This window comes from Musca domestica, unplaced genomic scaffold (genome assembly GCF_030504385.1).
Source record: "Musca domestica strain aabys unplaced genomic scaffold, Musca_domestica.polishedcontigs.V.1.1 8, whole genome shotgun sequence".
Taxonomy (NCBI): Eukaryota; Metazoa; Arthropoda; class Insecta; order Diptera; family Muscidae; genus Musca; species Musca domestica.
This window is the reverse complement of record NW_026712409.1, coordinates 3,295,090-3,312,237: the sequence shown is the minus strand read 5'-3', so window position 1 is coordinate 3,312,237 and position 17,148 is coordinate 3,295,090. Positions and strand designations below refer to the sequence as shown.

Genomic DNA, 17,148 nt, shown 5'->3' with positions numbered 1-17,148 from the left:
ACGAGCTATAAGCGATTTGCGTTATAGAAAATGCAAATTAAAAAACTCAAAACCAAATAAACACAAATTTTTTAATTGAATCGTTGGGCGTCCGATGAATTTGAAAAAAAAATAAAAATAAAATGTATACACACACAAAATACATTTTGACCAAGATAAGAGAATGCCACGACACGACACGCTGTGAGAGTGAATGTGCGCGCGCAATTTCAACTAAATTTTGGGAGCTCAGCTCTCATTATTGCCAACGACTACTTCTCGCCTTAAAGGGGGCTGTTCGCCAAAAAAAAAAAGAAGAAAAAAACAGCCGGCAAACTCATTTTCGTAATGGACAACACACCACACCTCTTGTCGAGTTGTGTGCGTGTGTGTGCGATGAGTTCGTTTGTGGTGCGTGGTGCTGGCAAACACCCTGCCTGCCAGCCAGCCACACACCCAGCCACCGCAGAAACAACAACAACAAAATGAAGTCGTTTCGTTTTCTGTCGTTTCTTTTCGTTAGCGAGCCGAGTGTATACACAACAGCCAATCATAGACAAGGAAATCCATCAAGGGGTAGGCTCAACTGTTTAAGATATGGCGGGAGGCAATGCTTTGCACTTCGTGCCAATACGAATTGTGTACGAATGTGTGCTGGGCATGTTTGCTCTCCGAACAACGTCGCAGTGTGGCCATGAGCCAGAGTGGGAGAGTGGTATTGTTGTCGCTGCATGGGCAAATGAAATGAAACGACGCACTCACACACATTCACAGCACGGCTTGCTGAGCGCCAGAGCAAAGCACAGCACAGCGGCAAAGAGTCTAATAGGAAACTGAGGCAAATATCGCGCTGTGCTTTGGTTGCTGGCGAAAAATCCCAATTGCGCCCGTTAGTCTGTGAATAGTGCTGCTGAAGTTCGGTTAGACGGTCGGTGGAAATCAAACGTCGCTTCTTTTGCGTGACACTCACTCACCAGAGATCCAAAGAAATCTCACACAGTTTTAGTGCATATTTGTTAATGTTGTTGTTGCTTTTCTTCCTCCACAACAGGGCAAGGCAGAGAGCCTCAAAAATTTTTTGTGATTGTATGTGTTTTGAAATAACAAAATATTGCAACTGTTTTTTTGCCTCTCTTTGCACAGTGAGAAATATTTTGTTGGCTTTTTTTGATTTTTATATTTCGGGTTTCATAGCAAATTAAACTTTTCAACTCATTAAAAAAACGCTGTTATATTAAAACTATTAAATAAACTATAAATTATTTTGTAAGAGAATAGATAACACGAATGATGCAAAAAATATTTAATTAAAAAAAAAATATTTTCATAAAGTTTTATCAAATTATGGAAATGAAAATTATTAAAATAATGATAATAATATGAGTAATAACAATTTGTGTGGAGAACTAAATGATATATAGAACCTTTCTTATTCACTATCGAAATGAAACTGAAAATACTTCTTTGTGTGACCAAATCAAAACCCAAATTAGTCCATGGCCATCTTTGTCACACCTGTTTCAGAAATAAAAATTAAATATTCAAAAGTGTTGAAAAGTGCATTTGATTTGAACCAAATATTGCAAAGCCAATAAAAAATTCAATTAAAGAAGAAAAATCTTTAAAGCTCCCTGAAAATGTGTAGTATGTTACATTTATGTACACAATTATTTCTTACGGTGCATTCATAAAAATATCCGACAGCACATTCCTCGTCGACTGCTCGAACAATACTAAATATTCTCCCAAAACCATTTTGACAGAAAACTCAAAACAAGTTATTTTTTACAATTGTGTTGGTGAACACACAGACATCCCAAGGGATACTCTTTGCCTAGCCCTGCTCCACAATATACGACGATTTGTACAACAACAAGAACATCGGTGCCAGCAGTGAGCTCAGATCGATTTTTTTTGCGTACTTACACAATTTTCATCAAAATGAATTAAAGAGTGGCCACCAAAGAAGAGCAGAAAAACAAAAGAAAACTCAGAACGTCACGTTTGACGTTGTTTTTTTTTATCAGTGAAATAAGAAAAATAACAAAACACAACAATATCAGCAACAACAACAACTACAATGGAATTTTGTTAAAAATCAATAAATCATTCCAAAACAAAAAGTTAGTATCCATGCAAAATAAAAATCCATAACATGAAACAAATACCGGCATTTGTAAAAATCGAAAATGAAAAAATTCAAGTGAACATTTTATGAAACATTTCATAAATTCGTTGGATCCAAACAGTGTTTTTTTGTGCAGTGTAACAATCAAATCAAAAAACCAAATCCTGCAAAGGTTTTCATCCAAAATTTTTCCAATTTTGCCATTTTCCTTCGCCTCGATTTTCTTCGTTTATTTTTGTTTGTGGTTTATTTTGTTCAAATATCGAGAAGAAAACATAAACAACAACAATTACAAAATACATTGTAGCTGTCAGCAAAAGTGACAACTACGGCAAAGGGAGAGTTTGACGTCGTAAAAATTTCACTTTATTTTTCTATTCGACGAAGAGCAGCGAGCGGACAAGAAGTGTGTTGTTGTTTCTGTTTTCATTTCGCCTTAATAAAATTTCTCTAACTGTGTTGAGTGCGTGCTGGGTGTATCTGTGAGTGTGTATGTGTGTGTGTGTATGTGTGTGTGTGTATGTGCTCATCCAACGGTCGGTGGCTTTTGGGGTGGTTGTTGGTTCGTTTTGGTGCTACTACGTTTGGCTGTCGGTTTCTCTTCTCCCAACTGTGAGAGTCGTTGGAAAACATTATTTTTGTTATTGTGACGAAGGGACACGTGACATTCGTCGTTTTTGTTTATATGGGAGCTCTTGCTCCCAATCTCTGGCTCTCACTGTTTAGTGGTCGCTCTGAAATTGTGCTCTTTTCGTTTGATATGTATCTCGTGAATGTGTGTATACTTGTGTTGGACTATTTCTGGTTCCCCTTTACTCGCTCCACCAAAACCGCGAAGTCGTTTAGCAGAACTTTTTCGTATTGGAATTTAATCTTTAATGAAGGTTTTGAGGTTGCCAGACAAAGTCGAATTTGCATGACGAATGGAAATGTCGTTAAAAGCAGTGTGGAAGGGACTAAAATTGGTTTGAGTTGGGAATCTCATACTCTATTAGTGTTCTGTTTTTTGTCACGTAAATGCGTTTACATTGGGGATTTGTGTAAAGTAAATCAAATCAGCAATGATTGTTATTAAGTGCAATTACGGCTTGACCGCGTCTTAAATTTGAATAGAAGAAACGTGTATTTGAGAAGGCTCAAGTATGAAATCGTACGAAACAGGGAGGATATGAGGGCTATAGATGAATCTATACCGATTTAGTCTTAACTAGGCAGATTTTATTCTAACTGAACCAACGTAAAGGCCATTTACATCAAATCGGACAGCATTATTTATGGAGTTATATCGACACATCAACCGATTTCGACGATATTTTTATACCCTCAGCTATATGGCTACGGAGGGTATATTCCATTTGATACGGCCAAAACGTGCCTCATCGAAATAAGCGTTTTAAACCTTTTTCTTTTTCGACCAAATCCACTTCAGGACATTTGGAGTCGATCTAGTGATGTCCGTCCGTCTGTCTGACTGGTGCGCATGATAACTCTCGAAGGGAGTATCCGATTTAATCCAAACTTGGTATATATTAGTATTATTGTCAAACTAAGACCAAGTTTGGAGATGGGTAATATCGATTCACTCCTTTTAGTATCTCCATCACAAAATGTCAAAATTTTCAAAAAAAATTTACTGCACAGAAAGGGAAAAGATAATCCGATTTTGCTCCAACTTTGCAGATTCTAATATTTGCATTAGTGCTAGGTCAGGTGCGAAAATAGACAATATCGATAGCCTCTATCAAGTACCTCCCCCACAAAGAGTCAACATTTTGAATATTCATGAATCTCATAAAAGATAAATTAATCTTGGCCAACTGCTTCGGAACCTCCCTCATAAAGGGTCAACAGTTTGAATAATCATAACTCAAGGCCAGGGGTATACATCTGTCTGCAAAACCGACTGATACTATTTTACTTGTTCTGAGCTATGTGATATTTTGTAAATAAGTTAAATAACAACTGTGTCGAAACATATATTTATATGGAAGCTATAGCTATGTCGGTACTGATTTTTACCAACGCTACAAACTCAAGCATGAATTTCGAAGAATTACCGCTTAGTTTTTAACTGAAATTGCCTTTTTGATTACGTATAAATTCGTCCTAAGAAACAAATTCATTGATCGGTACCTGTTGAATGGCTTTGTCTCTTGAGTCCAAAATGCATATCTATTGAAGTTTTTAAATTTTGTGGCAGCATCAATCTTATGGTTTCCATTTATTGTTCATATTTTGATAGTCCTGGTAACATATACCAATAAGTGAGCAAAGACTATAGTACTACCCTATAATATATTGGAAAGCGTTCTTAGGCCTAAATCCACTTTTTTTTGTCGATTCCGTTTATGAAATGATACCATATAGTCCTCCAAATTGTTACCTTTAGGTTTTGACCGTTTTTTACGCCCTCTTTCGTGCAGATAGGTAGTCAATCACAAAAGTTATGGTCCATTTGACCCGCTAAATATTATCCTACGACGAAAAAATGCAAGGCTTCTGCCCCCTTCTAAAATCTAACCTCATGCGTGATTCCGGATCGATTCCGGTAGGATTGAACCATAATCTGGACCTGTAGCTTGATTATAAATTAACATGGATTCAGCTCGGCGAGATAGGAAGAGCCATACATAGCATCGTGGGTCTAGGATCAATATTCACAAACTTTTTGGCCCAATCAAACCTATAATATCCTCAAGACATAGTATTGTAGGGCATGCCTATGCTTTTTCCGATATTGCTATGCAAAAGTTTATGTGACCTTGAGGACAACATATTCGGCCTTTAAAAAATTTGGCATTAAGCATGACACTATATCGGTACCGATGGATTTAATGTGTATTTTAAACGAAATTTCCTGTAATTTGAACATCCTTCATAGAATTGTCCATATAGGCCCACGTTTTGGCACATTCTGAATATAACTGTAAATACCGATATTCGGTATTTTATTTCAAATTTAGTTATTGTGAATTCATAATGGCACTACCTCCGGTAACAGAGCATTGTCAATATCGTTCCACGTCTTCATAAAGCCCCCATATACATAAAGGTACCTCTCGATATTCAGTATTTTGAGATCTCAGACACATTGTCTAACTGAATTATTTCAAAGTTGTTTTTTGGACTTGACAATAGGTATCATCTTCTCTGATAAATTTTCGAACCGCCCCCATATAACTGAACCTCTGACATTTGTTCGATGTTTTAATGATTTCTGTTACAGATTTTTTTTTCGAAATTGATATTTGAAGTTCTTAATGGATACGACCTCCTATAACAGAATATCACCTATTCAGGTCCATACTTTGGTATAGGCCTCACATTTTTAACGGAATGATTTAAAAGTTTCATTAGATATAAACTCATATGACAGCTAATTGCCTTTATAGGTCCATGTTTCCATATAGAGCCATAGAACGGTATTTCAGATTTTGATCATTCAGTGTTTTGGCCAATTTTTCAACGAAATTTTTATCAATTTTTGAAAATTGTAAGCCTCCATTTACCAATGGGTACAATGGGTACCTTCATATTGGGATATTTAGTGTTGTTTAAATTTAAAATCCATCAAATTATGTAGGTATTAGGAGCCACACCGAAGTCACAATATCGTTGCTCATTGTCTATTGAAACCCATTTATGGACCTTAAAAACAAGCCAAACTGAAGCAATTGATCAACAGATGAAGTTGTTCGGAAAAATATATATGAAATACGTAAATGTGACGGAAAACACTCTTTTTTTTCAGATTCTTCATAAAATTATCCACCCACTATGGTTTGAACTTTTTTACTAATCTGGTCACCTCAATATTTTGTATGATATGCGTTGCGGAGTCCCCACACATAAAGTACCCACTTCGTTTTGGGTGGAAAGAAAAATCGCGCGCGTTATTGTTTGGCATTTTGCTGTTGTTTTTTTTTTTTTTTTGCTAGGTATTACATCGTTCGTTGGACAAAGACGAGGAAGCAAAAGCAGAAGAAACCAAAACATACTGGCAAAGGTAGAGAAATAGATACAAAAGGAAGGCAAAAAATCCACAATAGATACACAGCAAATTTACTAACATACAAAACGAGCCAGCGAGCGAACGTACGAACGTTTGTTTGTTTGCGCTCGTTGGATGGTGGATAGATAGACGGATGGATGGATGAAGAAATGGAATGAATGAACAAAAATGGCTGAGACTGTAAGTTTTTCGTGTGTGGCTGGCTGGCTGGCTGGCTGGCTGGCTGAATGGATAGATGGCTAAACATAAATCGCTTTTTTGGCAAACTCAAAGTTTTGTCCAACTCAGTTGAATTTTTTGGTGGCTGCCGGACTGGTTGCTGTGACGGACCATCATCACATCTCACAACTTAATCTCAGTTGTGCTCATTCGGTAACGGAAACAAGAACGGGAGCTCAGCTCACCTTGTCCGCTCGGGAAAGAGAGAAGGTAGCCCTATCGACAACCGACAACCACCCATCATGTAAAGTGTCTGTTGCAAAGAGAATCGAAACGAAAAGCGATTACAAAACTCTCCCAATGGATACACATTTGTTGTCTGTAGCTCTTGTGTGAAGTGCCAAGTGTTGTGGTGATGTGCCCATCCGAAAAAAGGGATGCGGGATGCTAATGATGTAAATCAAAATGCTAGGTTGAAAAGTGTAACAACACCCCGCCACCACACAGCGCCCGCAACACCAAAGAATGTAACGATAAAAACAAAACAAACTAAAAGTCGGTTCCAAAAACAAAAACATGCAGACAAACATATTTAGAGCCACTTAGCTGGCTAGCTGGCTGGTTGTATGTGTTCCGTGTGTGTTCGGTGTGTGTACACAAAATCTTCTTATTCGCCTAATACACTTGTTCGTTCGTTTGGCGTTCCCAGCCTGGTCGCTTGGTCGTACGTTCGGTCGGTCGGCATTTCAACAAAGTGAATTTCTTTTGCCACTGTTTTGACTGATTCGCGGTTTATGTGCTCACTTGTTTGTCCATACCTTGGGATCCCATGCTCCTCCTGGCCTATGCCCCTGCCCCCTCTCCCAGTACGTAAATGTAAAGTCATGTGTGTGTGTGATGTTTTCTCTTTACGACTTGGAGTGTGCGTGAGTCTCCACTTCGTTGTGCTGCGTTAATGTTACAGCAAACGACAAATCGAAGAGGCTATCAAAAGCCGGTATAAACGTCTATCTGTCTGGCCGGGTAGTAGTAGACAAACTTACAAACATACCAACATGCTGCCTTAGCGTATCAATTAAATATTGACGTTGTTAGTACGTGAGCTAAAAAAAAAATGCGTGCGTGAAGAACTTAAAAAACCGTCAACAAAAAACAACAGACATTAAAAAACTGGACTTGGTTGTTGTTGGCTGTGCGGCATTAACAATTAACATATTGTCTAAGAGGCTTGTTAATGAAACCGCTTGTGTTCGTTATTGGTGTCTTCGAAGCTTCAGTGTCACCATTTATTACCAGAATATCATGTGGATAATGCCGGGTTGAGTACTTATTTATGGTAACTAAAAATAATACAGCACCCCTAAACTTATGGGTCTAGGAATTCTATGTCGGATTTATCGGAATAAATAATACAAAATAATAAACGTTTTTATCTAATGCTGTAAAACGCTCTTATACCAAATTATGGGAAATATGAATAATGATTCCAAAATCCGGACTATCTCACACAAATGTTATTTGGTCTAGAACTACCTAAATATCTACTAAGAAATTAAAAATACCCAAGTAACAACTTCAAATATTTTTTAAAATTATCGATATTTTCCCAAATGAGAGCATTAAAGTATGGATCTAACCTTCTGAGTATGTCATATCGGTTGGTATTGCTCCGAGAGCAAATGAATAAGTCCGTTCAATTTGCAAGACTACACCATTCAATCATCAATAGACTGCTGTTAAATTATGAGAGATTTCCTAAACTTTTATCCCTTCAAAAATTATACTTCTCAAAGTTTAAAAAATTCATATTTTTCATCATTAAATTCTAATCATCCAGCTAACTCAAAGCACTATCATTGTATGCATTCAAGTACCCACAGGCAAAAAATGGGCTGCACCCTAATCTCATACTTGTGATCCTGCAATGTTAAGTTTTTGCTGGATATGTTTTTCTACATGTCTACCGCCAAAGATTTCAGAGTACTGCCGAATTGATTACCCATATTATATTTTGGATTGTTTCAAGAAGTGCCCTCCAGATACCAAAAACTGGTTTCCCTCATAAAAATGTCGATATATTCGAAAAAAAATAATTACCCTTCTGCCATACGGGAAAACGATACCGGACCTTCTGGGTGAAAGCCAGCTATACTTCTGTGGACGGTCTAGCCACAGACATACCGGGGCTTCTGGGTGAAAGCCAGCTATATTCCCTTTATAAATATGTAGGTCTGGTCACTACAGTATCAGATTTCTGACTTGTGAGTATAACATGTGGGTACTTATCAAACAGGAGACACGGGCTATGTAGTGGGTGGCAGATAGAAACTCTTATATTCTTCTCAGACATGTGTACCATCGTGTTAATATTAGGTTTCCTAAAAGTAATATACCTAGGATTTCAATAAATTATTTGCCTGTCAAGCTGCCTGTCGGTCAGAACATTGTTAGCAAATCTCGCCAGATGTTGAGTTAGAGTGTTCTTTGCTTAATTCTTTGAAATTCACTGAGAAAGTGGAGATATGTAAGTTCGAAGTAACTAGTTGAAATGCACTTTTTCGCAAAAGGAATGATCGAAAATATTTTCAGAACTTTCCTACATTTTGTTCCTTTACTCCGTTGGTTCTTATTGTTTTCTTATTATTTCGTTATTTTCTACCCTTTGCTTTCATATTAAATTCTCTCTGCTTTGTAATTTATTGTAACCAAGGTCAATTTAACAAGAGGCGAATTCGGACTTCAGTTTTTCCTTGCGAGAACTAGTTCAGATTTTAAAAAACTAGTTCAAATTTCGTGAAAGGGACAATTGCTATTTCCGCTCGTCCCTTTTGGGGAATAGTTAATCTAAACTATCCCTTATCGGAACTACATAACTCATATTTTTTTAGGAAATTTTCCGAGGGCTAAGACAAGGCACCTTTGTTTATCTTATTCCTATAGGGCATGAAAAAACCTATCTCATTTCATCAACATTTTTTATATCCATTATTTATATATGTTTTAATTAAGAAAGCGGCGAAAGCATTTTTTAATTAAAACAGGTAAAAAAAGCTGTAAATTCGGCCGGACGAACTTTGAATACCCTTCACCATTTGAAACGAACTTAGCAATTTTCAAAAAGATAAAATTCGTTAAAAGTTCTGTTAAAATCTTAAATTACCGAATGTAGCCGTTTTATTATGGTCTATAAAATTGTATCAACTTCATTTTGTTCAGAAGCTAGAGTGATTTCAACAGATGGATGGACATTACTAAATCGAAATAAAATTTTATGCTGATCAAGAATATATATACTTTAGGGGGTTCATAAGATATATATTTCGAGGTGTTACAAACGAAATGACAAAATTAATGGTGGAGGGTATAGGCATCACGAATGTTTATTTCACTTGTTAGACTTTAAAAAGGTAAATGAACGATTGAATTAAAGGGAACAGTAGAATGAATGATTAAGCTAGTAAGGAGGAACGATTGAACTGATAGGAGCAACTCAACCAAAACGAAATAAGGAACTATGTAAATGAACCACCTAGTTCCTGTTGAGGAATGGAACGATTAAGATCCATCAGCTTGTTGAAGTAGACAGCCCAAATTTTGAAAAAAAAGTCTCTAAACTAAGTCGGTAAAGTCGTTGTCTATGCCTCACTTACTGAGCTAACATGTTATTCAGTATTTCAATTTCTTTAAGGGTAAATATTTAACAACATAGGGAACATTTTGAGCTAAAATGTAGTTCAATGTTGTTAAGTATGAGGAAACTTCTAGAACTAATTGAAAGGGAGAGGATTGCTGAAATTGAGGAAACTTCTAGAACTATGAGGAAACTTCTAGAACTAATTGAAAGGGAGAGGATTGCTGAAATTGCGGACGATTGAAACTATAGGCGCTGAACCCGCAAAATTACTATAACATAATAAGGTCAATTAATACACTTCAAAGGGATTGAGTCAAATAAAGTTAAAAGTAAAAAAGTTAATAAAACTGAATTTACAATATTTTCTTGATTTATTTGAGAAATTTTTGATTGAACGGCCAAATTCACAACAACTCAAGAAATCATAATTTCAAATGACTTTTCACATTGATTTAACAGAATTATCCGGCCTGTAATAATATTTTCCAGATAAGAAACTTCATAATTGAAACATTCCATTTCAATACTTCAAATACTGAATAAACAAAATAGCTTACTAGCTGTTAATTAAATCGATTTACAGATACAACCTAGGCACTGAACAAGTTCAGAAATTCATTGATTTTAATTTTCGATAATGGACAAAATGCATTTGAGTCGAGAGATTCTGCTAAATCATAATTCGTGAGTTAACTGTTAAAGTTGGTCGGTCCAACTTTTTTTCCACTTCATTCAAGTTGAAGTGCTGTGTTTGCCATTAACGCTGCTGTTACGTCTTCGTCTTCTGTTGCCGCTGCTGCTGATGGTAAAATAATGACTTTTGACATCATTTTTCTTCGTTTGTGTCAGTTACTTACAACTTAATTATGACTTTTGTTGAGTCGAGTCGAGCTGCGTTGAGTTTGCGTTTGGGCTTCTTTTTCAACTCTTTAATGTTTGCTTCCTACTCCCTTCGCCGGCTCGTTGGCTTTGGTTCGCTCTATTTAACCTCTTCAAGCAGTCATTCACATGCTTTGCCCCGTTTCTCGGTAAGAAAGTTTGTTGGTCTTTTTCCAGTTTCTTTGAAGTTTCGAGTGTGAGAATAAAAAAAAACACAGAAAAAAAATACGGAGCATAAAGAAATGTCTTAGATCCAGCTATTGAATGAATTTGAAGTGAATGAACGTTTGAGTGAGGGAATGAATAAATGAATGAATTTTTAGGGGACATTAACTGAATTGTTTTACATGTTTTTTTTGTTCGTAATGAAGCTTCGACAAATGGAAATGCTTAACAATTTACTTAAACACTATGCAGACACCGAATGTGGAACCATTTGTGTTGAGAGTAAAATTTACGTTCGATATTCTCATTTTTAGATTCTTTTGTAGAATATATCCTTCCAACTTGGCAAATGTTTCTGTAGTTTCTCGAATTTTTGTTACATTTATTTCCTCCATATCCATGTCTTGTCTCCTAAATTTATGAATTTCTTATTTTAGGAAGTTCCGCTTAGATTTATGTTCTCGACATAAATAGAAAAAATTCTTTGGCTCGTGCAATTTGAAAGAGGCTCTAGTTTATAAAGTAACAATATTATGCAATTAATAGCTAAAACTACAACAACATCAAATCCAGTTGCTACAACAACAAATGTAAATTCTGACCATACAACACCAACAAAAGCAGCCCACAGCAACATGAATAAATTCTATCCGCCAAAACCAAAAATAAACGCATTCAATGAACTGTTCCAGTGTTACCTGTGCCAAGGATATCTCATAAATCCTACGACCATAGATGCCTGTTTACACAGCTGTAAGTAGAGGATTTAAGCTTTGATGTGAACGCCCAACATAATTCCGATTTTCCCATAGATTGTCGTAGTTGTATTGTCAAACATTTGGCCGAAGATTGCTATTGTCCCCGCTGCAAGGGGAGTGGCGGCAAAGCTTTAACTCATTCAAATCTAAAGTAGGTTTTATTCAAAAATTACAAGGAAATTTAGAGAATATTAAAAGCAATTTGCTTCTCCTTCTTTTTTGCAACACCTTTTCCCCCAAAAAAAAAAGATCTGACAATGTTCTGCGTTCAATCATCTACAAATTGGTACCTGGTTTATATCAAAAGGAACGTGAGCGTGTAGTGCAATTTGTAAATAATGCCAAAAATGAGGAATCCCCATCCTCGGATACTCTGAATGCCCTACTGGAGTCGGATGATGATTTCTATACAGCCCGGGATTCCATTAGCCTGTCCTTGGAATTTCATCCGCATTTGGCACAGCAATGCGAGGAAGCTGATATACCTCCCGTGAGGTATCTCAAGTGCCTGGCCAGCCTAAAAATACAGCATTTGAAGCGGTTTTTGTGTTCAAAATTCGACATAGATCCGAGTAATCGGAAAGTAGATATTGAGGTGATCTACGAGGATGAAGTTCTGCCCAGTGATTTTACTCTCATGGACGTGGCCTATTGCTATCAGTATAAAGGGGTAAGTGAGAGAAGAAGAGAAAATTAAGTAAGAAGTAGAAACGTTAAGGGGTAGGGGAAAATAACTAAAGAATGTGCCATACCAGAGGCATACCAATATTAAAAACAAAGGATGGAGGGACAACATAAGGCGTAACCAAAAAATAAACTTTATATATTCTAATAAAATAGGGAGGGAGAAAAATACACTCCTCTTTTTATTATACTTCTCTTTATTACATTTTATCACATCCCTCCTTCATTACCCCCATTTCGTCCTATATTTTTTCTCCTACACAGCAAGCTCCCCTTAAACTATACTACCGAATATTGATCTATCAGGAGGAACATTTAAATACTCCAGAATTGGATAATCAAAACGTGCTTAAGCATACCGACACTGAAATCTCCACAACTCAGCCAGGCAGTGAAACGAAAAAGTCGCTAAAAGATGAAAATGAAAATCCATTCCTAACACCAACGCCGGTAACAACAAAACTGAAAACATCCAAACAACCCGCCTCCAAACATCAGTCTGCGGAACCATCCGTAAAGCTGACAATTTCCTCCAAGCCCACTGAATCGGTAAAGAAAACGGTTTCAAAAAGATCTTCCCTGGTGGAAGACTTTACCTTACCCACCACCACTACCAATGACTTTAAGTCGCTGCGTAGCAATGACATACGCTACAGTCAATTTGGGGCACCGCCAACGCCTCCAGCCACTCCCAATGCCTCTAGCATCAATTCCGCTGCGTCAAAGACAAAAGTCAAAACACCCGCCCTGGTTATAAAGGAGGAGAAACCCGCCAAATGTGATATTGTCGTAAGCATTCCGCACAATCAAATGCAGGATGAGTGGGACACAAAGCCACTGTCTCAGCTAAAGACGGCTTGCAAAAAGTCTCCACCATCTTCGAGCGTTAGCGATGAAACCACGTCCTCAACAACATCCTCGAACAATAGCAAAAAGGTCAGAAATGTACCCAAACTAAAAATCGAACTGAACAGCTTGAAGACCAAGCTAATCGAGAAACCCAAATCGGCCGATATACGCCTTGACACTCTAATGCTGAAGCATCATCACAAGCCGCGAAAGTTTTCTCTGGATGAGCCCCAGCCAAGCAATGACAAGGTGGACCTGGAGACATATGTCAAAAATATTGGCCTGAAACCCATAGAGGTGCAAACATCCAGTCACACTGCACCCGCCGAACTGGAAACAGCCGGAAAATTTACCCCAAATGCCTCGCCTCGCTCCTCATGTTCCTCTTCGACCACCTCCTCCTCGAATGGCTATTTGAATGTCTCCGGCGAACACAGCAAATCGTCGCACAAGAAACGCAAGAAGAAACATTCTAAGGAGTCCAAAGACGCAAAAAGGAGCAAGAAAATGCATGCCGAAATCTCATCGCAAATGGCCGACGAGAGTCTTAAGATGAAAGTGAAGCTAACCACTCCGCTAAACATAAAACCCTCGAAACTGGAAAGCAAGAAATCGCCACAGAGCGACAAGAAATCTCTGGATCACTTTAGCATTGAAAAGCCCCTCAAATCGCCGGAACATAAGTCCAAGCACAGTCATGACAACACCAAGGCCGCAGAGCCGAAAAAGTCTCACACAATTTGGGACAACTTTCAATTTCCTTCGGATTTCCAGGCTACTTCGTCCGTTCCAAAGCTCAAACCTTTGGCCATCAAGACAACTGCCAAGGATTTTGAGGATGATGATGACATCAGCATGCCGGACATAACCACTGCTCTGTCGCTCAGTAAACCCTTAGCAAATATCAAAGACTCCAAATTACCTCATTCACCACCTTTGCCTCCTAGTCTCTTCAAAACCACCCCGCTGACAATTTCTACATTTACTCCGAACGTAAATACCGTGGCCAAGACAAAGCCCGTGGTAACTGCTGCCAAACAAATCAAAGATAAACCCGTAGTACAGCCCCTAAAAATGAAACCCTTGGCTCCGAAACCAATGCCCACCATAAAACCGCCCCTCAAACCGCCACAATTTGCAGTTCCTAATCTACCACGTTCAATGGCCTCAAACACTTCAAAGTTCCTTCCCTCTACGCCCTCGTCCATAGCCAGTTCGGCGAATAAACAAATGGGCAACTTGCTCAAACGCTCGGCATCCATGGACGAGGGTAAGGCCGCCAAACAAAGCAAATACGATAAGCCACACCAGATTACCGTCAGTGCGTATGGCAGTAATTTGCAAGTGACCAAAGTCGAGGTGCCCGCCACGCCGACTTCATCCACAGCCAAAGCCACCTATGAAATACCCCTTTACTCACCCCTCTCGGCTTCGTACAACCCGAAATGTTCATTCACAGTCGGTTCAACAACCACTGGTTCGGGTGGCAGGGCAAATTCCCTTAACTCGCCCACGGGATTGTCCCCAGGTGCTGGCAACTGCAAATCGCCCATATTCACCACAAACACCGCATCCCTTAAGAAGCCCGAAAAGGAGTTGGCAAAACAAACAACCGCAGCGACAAGTCCAACTGGTTCCTCAACAAATTCGAGTCTAACGAGCTTTGGCATCAACAAAACTTTTCCTTTAATGGGACCGCCAGCAAGCCTGCCCAAACTGAATACCGTTGTACCCACATCCGTGAAATCTCCACCATTAGGAAATCTACTGCATAAATCTCACTCGTCAGCAGCTGTATCCTCCTCTTCGGCACAAATGAATGCCAGGTCTAGTTTAAGTAAAACAACCACTTCCCCGTCACCTCCTGGGCAAAGCAACAAGAAAAGTGAGTCCACCACATTACCCAACCCCAGCGCCGCAACGACTCTGAAAAATAACAATGGACCAGTGGAGAAGCCCACCAGTAGTCTGAGGCAATTCCGTTTACCCTCTCGAGAATCGGGGCAGGATATTTTGGATCTATCCCCCAAGACCACAAATGGCATACAAACGGCGGAGAAGAAGATATGTCCCAAGGCAACAACAACTACACCAACAGTTAACATTCCCGGCTCGCCCACATTGGCGGCAACTGGTTCCGCACTGGAGTTTACCTTATCCAAAATCAAGCAGAACATGTCCAGTACTGCGTGTGCGGAAAGCAAACCCGTAATAGATTTAAAACCAAATTCAGAGGATTTGCAAAATCTCCATTTACTCTCGGAGTCGGCAACAGCTCGGGAAAAGATTGCCATTACATCGTCCACTTCTTCGGCCACTGCAACGGCTTCGGTCTATGAAAAACCAAAAATCAATACAAATTCCTTGGTGCGCCAGCAAAACGCTTCGGTGCGAAGCATACCCAATCCCTCGGCCTTGGCATTTCGTAACCACCAGCCATCAGCGACGAACAACATACCGATGGTTACCATAGCTGCCCCACTCATTGCCAACCTTAGCAATGAGGTTGACAAGACTCTGCTCTCCAAACAGCCTACATCGCCGCATTCCCCGCTTACTTCACTACCTCTGGGCTCCAACGTTACTACCTCCTCAATTACGCCTTTGCGCAACACCATTACCGCGACTTCCCTCTCCTCGAAGCGACACCCTTCTATTGATCAAGTTGCTGCAAGTTTGAATATCAGAGCCACCGCGGCAGCTGCTGAGGCTTCGGCCAAATCGAATCTGAAACAATTGGATGAGATCGCCAGTGTAACATCGAAATCCTCGTTGGCGGAAATGAATGGGGGAAGTAAACTTAAACAGCAAATAAAACAGGAAGCAGTGGAACAACCAACGACAACAACAACATCAACCACAGCCTCAGCAGTTCTGGCTGCTCCAACAATCAGCCAGCCCTTATCAGCAATGCATTTAGCTGAGGTTAGTTCGTCGGAGGTTGTGGAAATCAAGAAAGAACCCGAAGAAAGATGTAGCGAGCCGTCATCGTCTTTGGTGGGCGATGAACAAAGAGAAGTTAAAGCGATTTTCACTGTTAGCAACAACAACAATAACATCGCCATCAACAATACTCATCAAACCTCGGCCCCAACACCAACACCAGCATCATCGTCGGCTTTGGTCTCGAAGGTTGAAAATCTTGTGACGTCAGTGATTAATGTCTCTACACCCACATCCAGTCTCCTGACCACAAGCAGTGCAGCAGGCTATTGAATCAAAAAATTTGACAAGAGATAGAGGCAGGCATTTACAATCCGACAGCATCACGAATGACAGGCAGTAGCGCATTTTCCACAACAACCTGCTGTTCCATGGCTCGTGAAGGTGAGTTCCAACAAATTAATGAAATATCTTAAAGAGTTTAATTTTAAGGGGATTATTTTGTGAGATTCTATTTTTGATTGATGGCTGGGCCTGGAAGTTGGGTTTATTGCCCGGCAAATGAAATATTGGCATTGTAGGTGCCATGAAACATAATCGGGGTGGGAAATCAAGTAGCTCTATCAATTAAGTAATTGAGTTTGATATTTGAAATTTAGAGACTTATATCCTCTTTTGAAATGATGACATGAATGCAGCCTGAATTTGTAAACCCTCCACCATGTGTTACGCTGGTATATTAAGCTTGTCATTTCGAAAAAATCAAATCAAATCATTTGATGCCCCATAAGCAAGTATATATTCCTTATTATATCCTTAGCAAGAATATGTAATTTGCAGGACAGAACTGTACGTATGTCAGTGCATGATACCTCTCTAAAGGAGAATTCGATTTGAACCAAACTTCCTACACCAAAAAATTTTTACGGAACTTAGAGTTCGGAGATGGATAATATCGTTCTCTTGTGGTACCTCTTCGACAAAAGCTTAAAAGTTTGAGAAAAATCCAAATCTAACT

General features: G+C 39.0%; 1 protein-coding gene and 1 long non-coding RNA gene across 3 annotated transcripts in view; both read left to right on the top strand.

Annotated features, from left to right (window-relative positions):
* LOC131806585 (uncharacterized) overlaps positions 1 to 17,148 on the top strand; it is an 83,819-nt gene that overhangs the window by 51,879 nt on the left and 14,792 nt on the right. The gene's annotated exons all lie outside the window — the stretch shown is intronic.
* LOC101895865 (protein suppressor 2 of zeste) lies at positions 1,347 to 16,504 on the top strand. 2 transcript variants are annotated; one of them, XM_011297540.3, is made up of 5 exons: positions 1,347 to 2,102; positions 11,394 to 11,709; positions 11,769 to 11,865; positions 11,964 to 12,384; positions 12,663 to 16,504. In XM_011297540.3, exons 2-5 carry the CDS (start codon positions 11,490 to 11,492, stop codon positions 16,461 to 16,463), a joined length of 4,539 nt encoding a protein of 1,512 aa, XP_011295842.1. In that variant the 5' UTR covers positions 1,347 to 2,102; positions 11,394 to 11,489; the 3' UTR covers positions 16,464 to 16,504. The 2 variants fall into 2 exon arrangements, with proteins under 2 accessions (XP_011295842.1, XP_058986858.1); XM_059130875.1 differs by having other exon boundaries at positions 1,348 to 2,102; positions 11,503 to 11,709.